The following is a 14,191-nucleotide window of genomic DNA, read 5'->3' as shown; positions in this document are numbered from 1 at the left end:
TTGCATTATGGGTGCGGCATGCCCCCACACTACCTCCCTACGCTCCCCCCACTTATGGCACGCGAGCCAAAAAAGGTTCGCCATCTCTGGTCTCGTGGTTAAGGCACCAGACTGGAAACTGGAAGGCTATGAGTTTTAGTCCCTCCTTAGTCCCACAAAAGGCAGTTGGGTGACCTTGGGCCAGTCACTGTCTCTCTGCCCAACTCACCTCACAAGGTTGTTGTTCCGGGAAAAATAGAAGAAAGTAGTAATATTGGATATGTTCACCGCCTTGAGTTGTTTGTAAATTAATAATAAAGATGTGATATAAATTAAGTAAATAAAAATAATGGTTGAACAGATGTGCAAGTGAGCATGATGCCTCCTGAAGTGCTTAAATCTGCACACAAGCACTATTTATCCTACTTTTTCTCTGGACAGAATATTTTTTTCAGTAAGGATATGGCCTCTTCGTTGCCTTACCTGCCTGCTAAGAAAGATCCAACATATGTGTGATTTAAAATGGCTTGGTAACATTTTTGATTTTGGAATAAACCCATCTTGCAGACTATACTTAATTCATACACCATGCTAACCTATGGCTTGTTTATTCATAGTTTGTTGATTAAACTACAATTGGTAGCTTTATGTCTTACAAACCATAATGCTATCTGCCTACACACAATATTAAACAACTGTAGTGTTATAATGATGCCTTACAGCAGTGGTTGTCAACCTTCCTAATGCCGTGACCCTTTAATACAGTTCCTCATGTTGTGGTGACCCCCAACCATAAAATTATTTTCGTTGCTACTATGTAACTGTAATTTTGCTACTGTTATGAATCGTACTGTAAATATCTGCTATGCAGGATGTATTTTTATTGTTATAAATTGAACATAACTAAAGCATAGTGATTAATCACAAAAACAATATGTAATTATATATTGTGAAATATTTATTTCTAATTACAAATAAATGAAATTTTGTCTTTAAACATGGTGTAGCACAGGGGTCGGCAATCTTAAACACTCACAGCCATTTGGATCCGTTTCCCACAGAAAAGAAAACACCGGGAGCCACAAAACGTGAGTGGGTGTGGCCAGCTCAACGTCACTCCCACCTAGTCACATGACATCCCCCACCCAGACATGCCTACCCAGGTTTCATGGCTCAGTGTTTTCTGTGGGAATAGGGTCTCTCTCTCTCTCTTCTCTCCCCCTCCCTCTCATTTCTGTTTTTCTCTATTTTTCCTCTCCCTTTCTCTTCTTCCTTCCTTCCTTCCTTCCTTCCTTCCTTCCTTCCTTCCTTTCTTTCTTTCCTTCCCTTTCCCTCTTTCTTTTACTTTCTTTCTCATTGAACATGATAGCAAATCCAAAATAAAGTTATTAATTGCAGGAAATTGCTTCTTTGTAATCTTTTCATAGTGAACTCTAAGTTGATAGAAGCTGGCAAGATTGTACTAACAGCAATAGGATATATATTTTGATTTCTTTTGAGTTTGACAATATAATACGCTATCCAAAATTATAAATAATCTTTTTTCAGATGCATTTTTTTGCCATCTCTGTTATTTTCTTTTAAAAATATCAGATTTGTTTCCAATTGTGCCTTCTGGCAAACTGCAGTTTTCTTGGCAAGAGATCTAGTTTGCCAATGCTTTTGTCATAGGTCTGAGAGAGTTTCTTTCTTTCTTTCTTTCTTTCTTTCTTTCTTTCTTTCTTTCTTTCTTTCTTTCTTTCTTTCTTTTCTCTTCCTTTCTTTCCCCCTGATTTGTTTCCCTCTCTTTTCCCTCTCTCTCATTCTCTCCCTTCAGCTCTTTCATTTCTTTCTCCCTCTACCCCTTCTCCCTCTAATTTGTTTCCCTCTATCTTCCCTCTCTCCCATTCTCTCCTTCCAGCTCTCTTTCATTTCTCTCTCTCTCTCTCTCTCTCTCTCTCTCTCTCTCTCTCTCTCTCTCTCTCTCTCTCTCTCTCTCCCCTTGGCGGTCCCCTTCGGCTCAGGAAGGTGCCACAGCAGCCGTCTCTGGATGCAGAGACGGAAGAGTTCCAGACCCCTGTGCAAGGAGAGCCCTGTGCAGCGCAGGAGAACTGGAGCTCTTCCCTCCCTGAACCCAATCAGCTGCTGCTGCTGCTCCCCATTTCCCTCCTTCCTGAGGCAACACGAAGGGGACAGCAGCTCACACTGACCTGAGTCTGGCGTTGAGGAGTCTCCTGCGCAACGTGGCTCCCCTGCTCTGCATACCCAGTTACTTACCTCATTGTGCAGTGGCGACAGCGGGAGGAGAGTCGTTGTCCCCTCCGCCTTGATCCTGGCCCAGGAGGGCATTTTGCTTGCGCACACGCGCACAATAGATGAGCACAAGAAAAGGGCTGGAGCTCTTCCCGACACTGAGTTGCCTGCGAAGGATGCGAAATCGCAAAAGCAGGTGAGAGGCTCGTGTCTTCTCGGGGCAGAGATCAGATTGCATGATTGGGTCAGCAGGGAGCCGCAGGAGAGGGGCCAAAGCTTATTAAGACTGTTACCCATAGTAAGCATGGGTAACAGTCTTAATAGGGAATCTCAGCATATGCGCATCCCACATTCCTTTATTTTATTTTATTTTCTCCGCCTTGTTTTACGCCTCAGAAATGGTACCTCTTGGCTTCTGTAGCTCTGCCCAACAACCTCCATCACTCTGAGCGAGCTGCTTTCCCAGCGTCCTCTGCACATGCCTCTCTTTTCCCCCTCTTCGCCTCCATTCTGGCTCCTACTTTCCCCACACCCACCACACACACACACGAACACACACATCTCCTTCCGCCTCACGAGCACTCCTTCCCTTCTTGCCAGCTTCTCACCAGCCTCTCTGCGGAAGGCTCCTCTGCAACCTCTGTGAAAAGGTCGTTCGACCCCCAAAGGGGTTGCGACCCACAGGTTGGGAACCACTGCCTTAGAGACATTTAATAGGTTTTGTCAAGTAGGAAGTTACACTATTCCAAAGAGAACATAGTATGTATTTACTTGACTTCCCTTTTGAAATTCATGTTTTTGCACCCTCTAGTGGCAAAGAGCCTATTAGGACCCTGCCTTCAAAGATTTTGGGAACACGATACTACTCCCCCACATGTTAATATATGGAAATACAAAACTGGTGAGTAAAGCATTTCCTTTATTAATTCTTAAACTATGGGGAAGAAAAATGTAAAATTCCATAGAATACTCTTCTTTAAGTATAAGTGCTAAAAGAAGGTGCTAAAAATTAAATGAGACTTCTGGATTTGTTAAGCAAAACCAAGATCAGTCTTTTCACTTATTATTCCCTACCTATTAGTTTTCTCATTACTCCTGGACAGGTGTAAGTTATTTGATATTTTTAGCAGGAACAATCAGTTTGTAATCTGATTAAGGAAGCTGGTGCTTAAACATTGTTGTTTTGTTATATATAGCTAATACTTTAGGGCAGAGATGGCGAACCTTTTTTGGCTTGCGTGCCAGAAGTGGGGGGAGCGTAGAGGGGTTGTGTGCAGGCGTGCCGCACCCATAATGCCAAGCGCGACCCCCCAGTGCACATGAGCGCACTACAGAAACTCCCCCATTTTTTGCATGCTTTTTTTGCCCTCTCCAGGCTCCAGAGGCTTTATAGGAGCCTGGGGAGGGTGAAAACAGCTTCCCCTGCTCCCCCGGAAGCCCTCCAGAGGCTTGAGGGACCTTCAGGACGCTTCCCTGAAGCCTCTGGAGCAGTCAAAATGAACCTCCGAGCAAACCAGAAGTGACTTCCAGTTTGATCAGAGGGTCGTTTTGAGCACTTTGAAGGCTTCAGGGACCTTCAGGATGCTTGCCTGAAGCCTCCGGAGCAGTGAAAGGCTCCCCCGAAAATAAGCCGTCCCTGAAAATACTGCAACACAGCAACAGCCATGAGGTGACCACCCTCGCTGTCTCCTGCACCTCAAAAATAATAAGACCTCCCCAAAAATAAGGCCAAGCGCTTATTTTTTTTTGGGGGGGGGGTCAAAAGAAAATAAGACCCTGTCTTATTTTTGGGGAAGCACGTTATGTTAGATCGGGTAGTGGAAAAGCACACTCAGGCTAAAGGCAACAACAGCTCTTTATTGTAACAGAAAAAGTATGTACAATCCAGCGAAGGTTGAGTCTGACAGCAGCCCTTTTATAGGGAGCTGTCAGACCCTTCAACCAATGAGATTAAACCTCTGTTCCGGCAGGGAAACCTTGGTGGAAACCATTATAACTGTAGCTAGTATCTAACACTCCTCCCCTCTTAGATGGAATCATCCTACTGGTAATGTAGTCACGCAGGTAGGCAGACTTTTTGGTAGCTCTGCCAAACCTGTGCAGTTCAGTCAGAGGGTGTTTTTTGGACAGGTCGGACGGACCTGTTTGCTCTGCAGCTTCGCTTGGTGGAAGCTCCTGGAACCTTTCACAGACCGCGGCTGGAGCTTCTAGAGCCAGTTCCTCTGAGCTCGCTGCGGGCCTGCAACACAAGTAGCTAAGTATCCCAGTGTATTCGGGTTTGAATTGGCTGTGGAAGGAGTGACTTTGTGCTCCTTTTGGGTAGGGCTTTGGCTAACTCGTGCAGGAGTTACCTCTGGCTGCCTAAGAGTGGAGTTGGAGAGGCGGCCACAGAGTTGGTCAATGTGCCTTCTCCAATTCCGACCGTCCTCAAGCTCTATAAGATAAGAGCAAGGCCCAGTGATGCCTATCACTGTGGCAGGAATCCACAGAGTTCCCCCAGCATAGTTGTGGGCGTAAACTGAATCCCCTATGCTAAAGTTCCGAATTAAGCTTGTGGAATCTGGGGGCGATGAGGCAGAATACTTTGGGTGTAGCTGGTCTAAGTGGCACCTTAGCCAGCGACCCATGAGAAGCTCAGAGGGGCTTCTCCCTGTAGTGGCATTTGGCGTGATGCATTGAATTATAAGATAATGGTCAACCCGTGTTTGCAAATCTCCTGAGCCCATCCTAGATAGAGCCTCTTTTGCAGATAGAGCCTCTTTTGCAGACTCACCATTGAGGCCAGATGGAGTGGCGCGACCAGGGCATGTCTGATTCCCTGTGCTGCTAAGTAGGTCTCGAATTGCATGACCGTCAGAGACCAGGACATCGGGCAGGCCATGTGTGGAGAAAAGTCTCTGTAGTACCTTGATCACCGCTATTGCCGTAGTGGAGGTCATCAGGACTATATCTAGCCATTTCGAGTAGGCGTCCACAACTACTAGGAGTGTCTGGCCATGAACTGGGCCAGCAAAATCAATGTGTACCCTAGACCATGGTGCTTGAGGTCGCTCCCACTTCTTAGTGGGCACCTCTGGAGGAGCTGGTCTGGACTCCTGGCACGGTGTGCAGATAGCCACCCATTCTTCAATCTCCCTGTTCATGTTAGGCCACCACACGTAACTCCTGGCCAAAGACTTCATCCTGACAATTCCAGGATGCCCTATGTTTAAAGCTTCTAATACTGCAACTTGCAGTTTGGGTGGAACAATGACCTCCCCACAGCAAACAGCCATTAACAACAGACATTTCATCTCTTTTACAATAGTACATTTTGAAATCAGACCCAACAGACCCCTTGGGCCACCCCCTCCACACCCAGTTCAAAATTTGTTTGATGGTGGAGTCTTTTGCAGAGTGGCGGACAACGTCACTAGACGAGACAGGACCAGTCTCTAAGCAGTTGATAAGAAGGACTGGCATCTCGGGGGTAGGGTCTACAAGAAGTTCTGGCAGCAAGCAGCGACTCAAAGCATCGGCATGCCCCAAAGTGGAGCCTGGTTGATAGGTGTAGGCCGCTAGGAAAATAGTCCATCTGGTCATCCGTGGTGATAATGACACAGGAGTAGGTTGGTCCCCAGCCAGCAAGCCCAGTAGCGGTTTGTGGTCCGTAATTAGTTCGAAATCATGGCTGTAGAGGTACTCATGGAAACCTTTTACACTGGCCACTGCAGCCAAAGCCTCATGGTCCAGCTGGCTGTAGTTTGAATGCATCCCGGGTGTCACAATGGTTTGGGCCTCCACCATAGCGCCATCTACATGCAATTGTTGGTATGCCTATGCCATCTCCAATTTAGCAAATACTTTGCCGGGCCTAAAGAATGTAATAAATGTTATTACATTCTTTAGACCCCAGCAAAGTATTTGGGGAAGGGTAAGCACTTTGTTGTAATGCTTTATTGATTGTGTATTTGTAGTTCGTGCAGATGCCGATAGACCAGTCAGATTTGACAGGTGTCACTATAGGGGTCTCCCAGCATGTGTGATCAACCGGCTCTAGGATTCCCTGGCCTACGAGCGTGTCAATTTCCAGATAAATTTTGGGGCAGAGAGTGAAAGGTACTCTCCTGGGTTTTTGGGGCTATGTTGGGGTCTAAATTAAAAGAGATTGGAGTCCCCACATACTTACCCAGACCGATGCTGAAGACATCCTCGAACTCCTTAAAAATTGCTTCGGCGCTCTCATCTGTCAAGGTGTTGATTACGGTCACTTCTAGGCCCAGGGCGTTGAACCAGTCAAGTCCAGGAGGCTCTGCAGGTTGCTGCTGGACACTGTCACTGGGAGCTGGCCGCTGTAGTTTTTGAATTGCACCCGGAAGGTGCCCTGGCACACGATGGGGACTCGGTTTCCCTGGTAATCGTGAAGGCGGATGTCAGGGGCGCGTATATGCTGCTGCTTCAGGCTAGGGATAGCCTGCTTGAGTGTTGACCATGGCATGATGGTCAGTGATGACTCCATGTCGATCTCCATTTTCGCATAGAGAGCCCTCGATGAGGACTGTGACCTTCAGCTTTTTCGTCCACCTAGTGCGGACTTGGCCGATAGAGGTGTGATAGGTGACTCTGGTGTCACTCTCTGAGCGTCTTGGTGGCTTCTGCCATGCCCCTTGGTTGGCGGTTGGATCGGTTTCTTGGCTGCCAGGTCGTCATGGGGTGCTCGTTTCTGCAAACCTTGGCGATGTGCCCCTTTCGCTCGTAGCGCTGGTAGATAGCATTGTGGAAATGGCAAGCTGATCTGGCATGGTCTCCTCCGCAGCTTGTGCACAGCGGGAAATGTGGTTCAAATTTGCATGCCGGCTTGGCGCAGCTACTGCGCATGCGGCAGCTGTCATCCTCGTCTTCTGAACTCTTGGCCTCTGCAGCCTCGCGATGTACACATGCGCTCTTCTGCGTGCCTTATGGAGTCTTTGGCGATGCACGGTTTCTATAGACTTGACAGCAGATTCGGATGCCCTGGCTTCGTCCAAGCAATTTGTAGCGTGAGGTTAGATTTGGCAAGTAACCTCCTCTGTAAATTAATGTCCCGCACATCGCATATGATGCGGTCAAGAATAAGTTCGTCTAGGTCTCGGAACTCGCAGTATACTGCGGTCTTTCATAGCGCCGCAACGTACTTGTTGATCGATTCGCCTTCCTTCTGGTTGCGAATGTTAAATTCGTGCAGCTGGACGTACTTAGACAGCTTGGGAGCATAGTGTGTCCTCAGCATCTGTTGAAGCACTGACCAAGCGACCAATTGTAGTGGCGTTGGCTCAGAGAGGTCTTTGGCTGTTTCAAACACTTTCCGTCCACAGTAACCAAGGAACATGTTCTTCTTGCGGCCTTCAGAAAGGCCCATGAAGTCATTGGCTTCGAGGAAGCAGCCGAACCTCAGCATATACGATTCCCAATGTTCGGTGACTGGGTCATACAGAGTCGGTGGGGCGTGCATGGCCATTTTGTGTTCTGAGGGTGTTTTGAGTTTGCCACTCAAAAATGGCTGCTCGAAGTTGTGCTGAGCTCTGGGCTGGATTTACTTTCTGGATTGCTATGCTCTTTTTGGTTCACCTAGTTGCCTTCCAATCCCACCTTCATCGCCAGTGTTAGATCAGGTAATGGAAAGGCACATTCATGCTAAAGGCAACAACAGCTCTTTATTGTAACAGAACAAGTATGTACAATCCAGCAAAGGTTGAGTCTGACAGCAGCCCTTTTATAGGGAACTGTCAGACCCTTCGACCAATGAGATTAAACATCTATTCCCACCGGAACAGAGGACCTTGGTGGAAACCATTATAACTGTAGCTAGTATCTAACAAGTTATATATGAAAAACAAGGGTATCATGTGTTTTGAATAAGGTTTCTATGGGTTACTTGGTTGTTTACTGTGAAAATCAAGATGAACCAGATAGATCTTTAATCAAACCATTTTTTCTTCTAAATAAAAAGGGGAAAGATGAATGTCAGTATCTTATTTCTGCAGCATCTAACATTTTCTTTCTATCCTTTTTGTTAAATAAATTATATGAAGTTGAAACACTACTATACATACTGTTTTGTAATATTTTACTGGCTTAAAATGCATTTCATTTGTATCCTGCCTTTCCTCCAAGCGATCAAAATTGTGTATGTCCCATACACAATTGTGTATGTCCCATCTTTCTATTTCCAGCAACAACCTTGCATGATATGAGAATGACTATCCTAAAAATCGTATATGGCTTTGGTAAACATGCACTTGAGCATGAATCTTTATAGAATCATTATAGAAACATCTGTATACTATGTGGGTTTTTTTTTTGGGTCTATATTTTCAGAAACCTGTCACTATGTATTTGTTGGAAGTAAAAGAATTACACCTTTTAAACTGTAGAGGAAGCAAGATTTCAAATTGAAACGTGACGGGATTAATTGGCAACAGTCTACAGGATTGCAATTTTCAGTTATTTTTTGAAATGTGTATATGTATCTTCTATGCTATCTTCTTCCAAGCTGCAGTCCCAATGAGTGAAAAGATATACCCTTAAGGTTACCAGTAGAGAAAGATTGTTGTGTGAAAATGATAATATACGCAGCAGCGTTTGACAGTTCTTGATACCATTCAATGGTTGTTTGCAACACCCTTTTCCAGTATTGAGCCCTCCAGATCAGGGGTCTCCAACGTTGGCAACTTTAACACTTGTGGACCTCAATTCCCAGATTTCAAGCAAAGCTTGAATTGAAGTCGACAAGTGCTAAAGTTGCTAAGATTGGAGACCCCTGCTCCAGATGGCTGGGGATTATGGAACCTAAAATCTAATACACAAGATTAGAGTTGGGAATGCATAAAATACTGAAGCTTGGAGAGAGGATTACAAGAAACAAGGGAAATTGTCGCTTTTCTAATGCGTAATTTTTCCGTTTCTCTGAAAAGCGAGTATATTTTGCGTTTTCCTTCATTTTTCTAGAGCGTTGACGGCTGAATCAAAACTTGGCGAGAGAGAATCAACGCTCGCAGAAAGCCACAACGGCCGCTGCGTCGCAACCAAAACGAAGCCAGCGCAGGAAGGGCCGCCCTGACGCACTCCCCGCCTTCCGCCCCGCAGGAAGAAGAGAGGAGGAGGAGGAGGAGGAGGAGGAGGAGTTCAGTTTGTCGCACAGGCTTTCCCAATCGGCCGCATCTTCCCGCCAGGCGATCGATTCGTCATGCCTCCTCTCCCCTCTTTCCCATTGGCGTCCTCTGTTCGATCGGCGGGATCGGCGCTCGATTCTCCTCCGCTACGGGTTTGAGCGGGGGAGAGAAGCAAGATGGCGGACAAGACGCCAGGCGGTTCGCAGAAGGCCAGTGGGAAGGTGAGGCCGTTTGGGGGGGGGGGAGGAAGAGGAGGAGGGGTCGAGTGAATCGCGTTGCGAGTCCAAGAAAAGCGGGAGGCCCGAAAGGAATATATTTAAATTATCTGCAAAGGGCTTCTGTGGGGAGATGGCTTGGAGCCGCGTGCCGCGTCGGGGAGGTAGTGCGCAGGCAGGCGAGAGAGAGAGAGAGCAAACTCGCAGATCGGCTTCGTGGCCTATTCTTGCCGCCTCCCCTCCCTAAAACCCCGCCGATAATAGAACTCGTTGGATTTAATGGGAAGATAAAGGAATTGCTTGAGTTGAAATTAAAAGGCCGAGTCAACCTCCCTACCCCCCTCCTTCATTATTTTGCCGGAGATCTGGAAAGTGTTTGTTGGGAGTATACCCCCTAACAGTGTTTCTCGCTTCTGCTTCCTCTCATCCGCTCTTTTACGATTTAATCCAGCCTTACCCAAACTAATGTCCTTTGGGCGTCATGGACCACAGATCCCATCATCCTGTCGTTATGCTAGCTAGAAATGGAATGCCTTGTTTTCTCTGCACGATGCGCCTAGGAGGCAGAAGATCCGTGGGATTCAGATGCATTTAGACATTTGTTTCTTCTGCCTAATTTATTAAATCAGTGTCTAATTCGAAATTCAATGCTTTGGAGAAATCCAGGGTGCTTTACAAGAAAGCTCTCAAATACAGCTATCATAAAGCATCGCCAGCAGTGCTTAAAACAATATTAAAAATGTGTATTTTAAGAAAGGAAAATAGTAATAGTAATTTAATTAGTGCTGTTTGACCATGAACTGTGTTGTTATTTTGCATATGGCTGGCTGAACAGTGTATTTGGAGTTGCCTCTAAAGGGGTGAGGGATAGACTGCATATTTTCCTTGGGAGAAAGTTCTATAATTGGGGTGCTGCCCCTTAGAAGGCTCTGCTTTTGGCCACTGCTTTATAAACCAACCAGCTAAGCAAAAAACACTGCAATACATCACGTGACACAATCAAGTTTGACACGCGTGAGCTAGTGGGACCATCTGATCTTAATGGATGGTAAAGATGATTAGGGCCTGCAGGCTAAAATGTATGAAAAACGTTTGGGGGAATTGGGCATATCTAGCCTAGCGAAAAGGACTGTGGTGACACGACGGTCTGCCACAAAGAAGAGGGGGGTCAATGTATTTTCCAAAGCACCAGAACGCAAGACAAGAAATGATGGAAACTAATCAAGGAGAAAACCAACCTAGAACTAAGTAGAAATTTCATTAACAGTGAAACCAACTAACCAGGCTTGCCTTCAGAAGTGGTGAGTGCTTCATCACTGGAGGCTTTTAAGAATAGGTTGGACAGCCAGTTGTCTGGAATGGTATGGGGTCTCCTGCTTGAGCAGGGGGTTGGACTAGAAGACATCTAAGGTCTCTCCCAACTTTTGTTATTCTTTTACAAAAGCAAACTTTTAAATATTTGGAATTTACTTAAGTAGAATGTCTCTCTGTTTCAGAGTTACCTACTTGTTTACTCCCTTCAGCCTGGAAAACTTAGTCTCTGACTTGTTCTTTGTAGCATCCAACCTGTCACATGATATTTAGTCCAAATTGAGTTCCCCAGTGTTGTTTTTATTAAAATGTATCTGCTAGTGATCTTTCAATGCACTTGATACTATTAACTGAAATAAATATACTAAATGAAACACCTAAGCTGTGCTATTATTAAGCCTGCTTCATGTTACTATAAGGCTTCATGTAGAACAAGAGTATTGAATATTTGCTACCTGTTCAGGAAGAAAGTGCAATTGTGATTATACATGTAGGTGTGGTGGAGATACTTTCCTTAATATAGAAGGTAGTTGCTATACCACCTATTTCCTGTGTTTTTATATTTAGAACTATGTAGGTTTTTTGCCATGGAGTTACACATGATCACATTTGCAGGCAAAAACAGTGCAGCTAAGTTAACTTTTATTTCTGACCTGGGTAAGCAGCTAAGTCATTCAGAATTTCAATTTTTGGGCTCTCTAAAATGTAGAATCAAAAATGAGAAGTGCGAAAATACTTCTCGTGGGATGAATAGTTAAATGAAGTTGATTAATAAATAATTGGAACATTAGAAAAATATCAGGGCATGACTTTGTTGTTAATCTTGTGATGTATCTAAAGCTTTTTAAAAAAGGATTTTGCTTACTGTTTCTTACTTATTAGGTAGATTTATGACCTGAGATGAAAAAGGATTGTCTTTAATTCTTAAATACTAATGACTATATCAATAGCAAAAGAAAGGATATTCACATAAACCTTTATTACTTAGTAACACTTAGAAACCTATGTGAAATTCACTAGTGTAGTTATGATTCTGATATTTTCTTTCACATGCAGCAACCGTTTGATTGGGATGATATATGTTAAAAGTTTAATGAATATTTTTCCTGCAAGATCAGGGAAACAAAGCAACATGTTATATCACTAGTACAGATGAAGACATAAATATATTGTATTAATTTGCCATGTGTAACTGAGTCTGAATTCAACTTTTTAAAACTCAACTAAATCCTCCATAATTAAGTATCAGTAACATTGAATTCCATGGAAATGTATCAAAACATGTCATACACATGTTGCAACTTTTTGAAGCATGAATTAATAGAACAATATTGCCTTTAATTTTTTCACTTGCTCCTTGCTGTGTATTTTATGAATTTTTCTGCTCACCTAATAATTTGAGAGAACAATATAAGCTATACCAGATTTCCCTACTATTGTAGCGAATAATGCGTTTGCACAGGAATGTACCTTTTCATCTTTTATTCCAGTGGCCATATTGACTTGGAATTTTGGAAAGTAGTACTAAACATCATCATTTGGGGGAAAGCTGCTATAGAGCTTAGCATGAATACTAAGAGTTTGCAATATAACATGATTATTAGTTATAATTTATTAAGCAGAATTTCAAAATCTATGTTCTAACTTCTTGAGGAAAAAAAGGGTTAAGTGGACTGTCCATAACTATCCAGTGCAGTAGATTAAAAGCTTTATCTATTTGGGAGCATTATGCTGCCATTCATCATGACTTTTTCCCCATTGATGTACACTCCTGAAAACTGAAGCTACTCTACCTCCATTGCTTTTTGTTTTTTACTTTGCACATGAGAACTGTGCAAAAATTTTAATTGCAACTTCCATAAAAACCTCAAATTTGGCTCAAAGCTGGACAGTGCTTTTTTTAAAAGTAAAGCCTGGCTATCTGCAGTGAATATTATGGCTTAACATTTATGTTTTGAAAGTGCAAGTGAATTACTATTGGAAGACATGAATGAGAGGTTTACCAGCAATTGGATTATTTTAACAGTTCAAAACGTTTTCATGCTGGCTTGTTGCCAAATGATTAATTTTCAAAGGGCTATAAGTCTGCTTCTTTTATCACTAATCTTTGCTTAGTGAAATATGGAATGTTCTTAATAGATCAGGTTAAATCAATCAGAACATGGCCAATGCAAACTGGCAGAATGATCCATTATCTGAAACCTAGACAATTTTAAACATCTGTAGTCCAAAGCACAGATAGAACAGTGAGAAATGCAAGGTAAGTGATGGGAAGAAAAGTTGACTAGGTAGTTCCCTTAGCAGATATGCATGCAACCTAAAAGTTCTTCAGCACCATAAAGGCAGTTTTTATGTTCCTTGTAAAACAATATGCTTCCCCTGCTGTCATCAGATGGGTTAAGGCGCATCAAAGACCAGGATGGACTGAAAAACCACCGAAGTGAAGTTTTTTCCAGCCTACCCAATAGAATATCCACAGCTGGTTAAGAAGTCTTAATGCAGATTCCTCAATTGCTGATTGTGAATGTCCTAGGCCTGCTTCCCTCTACTGATGAATTCAAAAAAGCTACCTCGCAGATTAAATCAAATTGAGCCAGTTTGGTATAGTGGTTAATGTCAGGAGATTGTGAGTTCCAGTCCTGCCTTAGCCATGGAAGCTAGCTGTGTGGCTTTGTTTCAGTCACTGCCTCTCAGCCCAACCCATCTCACAGGATTGTTGTTGAGAGGAAAATAGGATGAAGGTGTCTTGGATATGCCCTCTACCTTATTTGTTAAAAAAAAGGTTGGATATAAATAAGTACAAAGCAACAGGGCCAAATGCCATTCCGGCTAAGATCTACAAAGCACTAGACCCAAACACCTTACAGGCATTCTAAGAAATGTGCCTGATGACTTATGTGATGCTGTCCTTATGGCTCTCTGTAAAAATTAGACTGTGGAAACTTTAGGGATATCTTACCATTGTCCATTGCAGGAATGGACATTTTCCTGAACAGACTTGTCACTTACTTGGAAAGAAACCAGTGTGACTCTCTGGATCATCCTGAAATGTCCAAAAAATTGTGGAGTTGATTCAATTATTCTACCAAGGAAAGAGAGGACAGATCCCTTACAATGGTGATGCATCAATTGCATTTGTTATTTGCAATGGATGAAGCAAGGCTGTATGCTAGCCCCAGTCTTGTTCAATCTGTAATTTGCTTCCATTTGTCACATGCTACCTAGATTCCAGTGTCCATCAGGTGCCAATTGGATGACTTTCTCTTTGAGTTTTGCTCTTGAATACATTGATTCAATAAACCTTTTCTGATTACTGTATGCCTC

At 43.7% G+C, this 14,191-nt stretch overlaps 1 protein-coding gene across 2 annotated transcripts in view; it reads left to right on the top strand.

The window, feature by feature from the left end:
* Positions 1-9,368: 9,368 nt before the first annotated feature.
* The window catches only part of U2SURP (U2 snRNP associated SURP domain containing), a 48,373-nt gene continuing 43,550 nt past the window's right edge, over positions 9,369-14,191 (top strand). Inside the window, exon 1 of one of the 2 annotated variants that reach the window (XM_081955883.1) lies at positions 9,369-9,562. In XM_081955883.1, coding sequence (XP_081812009.1) covers positions 9,518-9,562 — 45 coding nt within the window. In that variant the 5' untranslated portion in view covers positions 9,369-9,517. The remainder of the gene's footprint in view (positions 9,563-14,191) is intronic. The other variant, XM_081955884.1, reaches the window with a different exon arrangement.

Source organism: Natrix helvetica (genome assembly GCF_964273705.1).
Source record: "Natrix helvetica genome assembly, chromosome: 5".
Taxonomy (NCBI): Eukaryota; Metazoa; Chordata; class Lepidosauria; order Squamata; family Natricidae; genus Natrix; species Natrix helvetica.
This window is presented reverse-complemented; position numbering and strand designations above follow the sequence as displayed.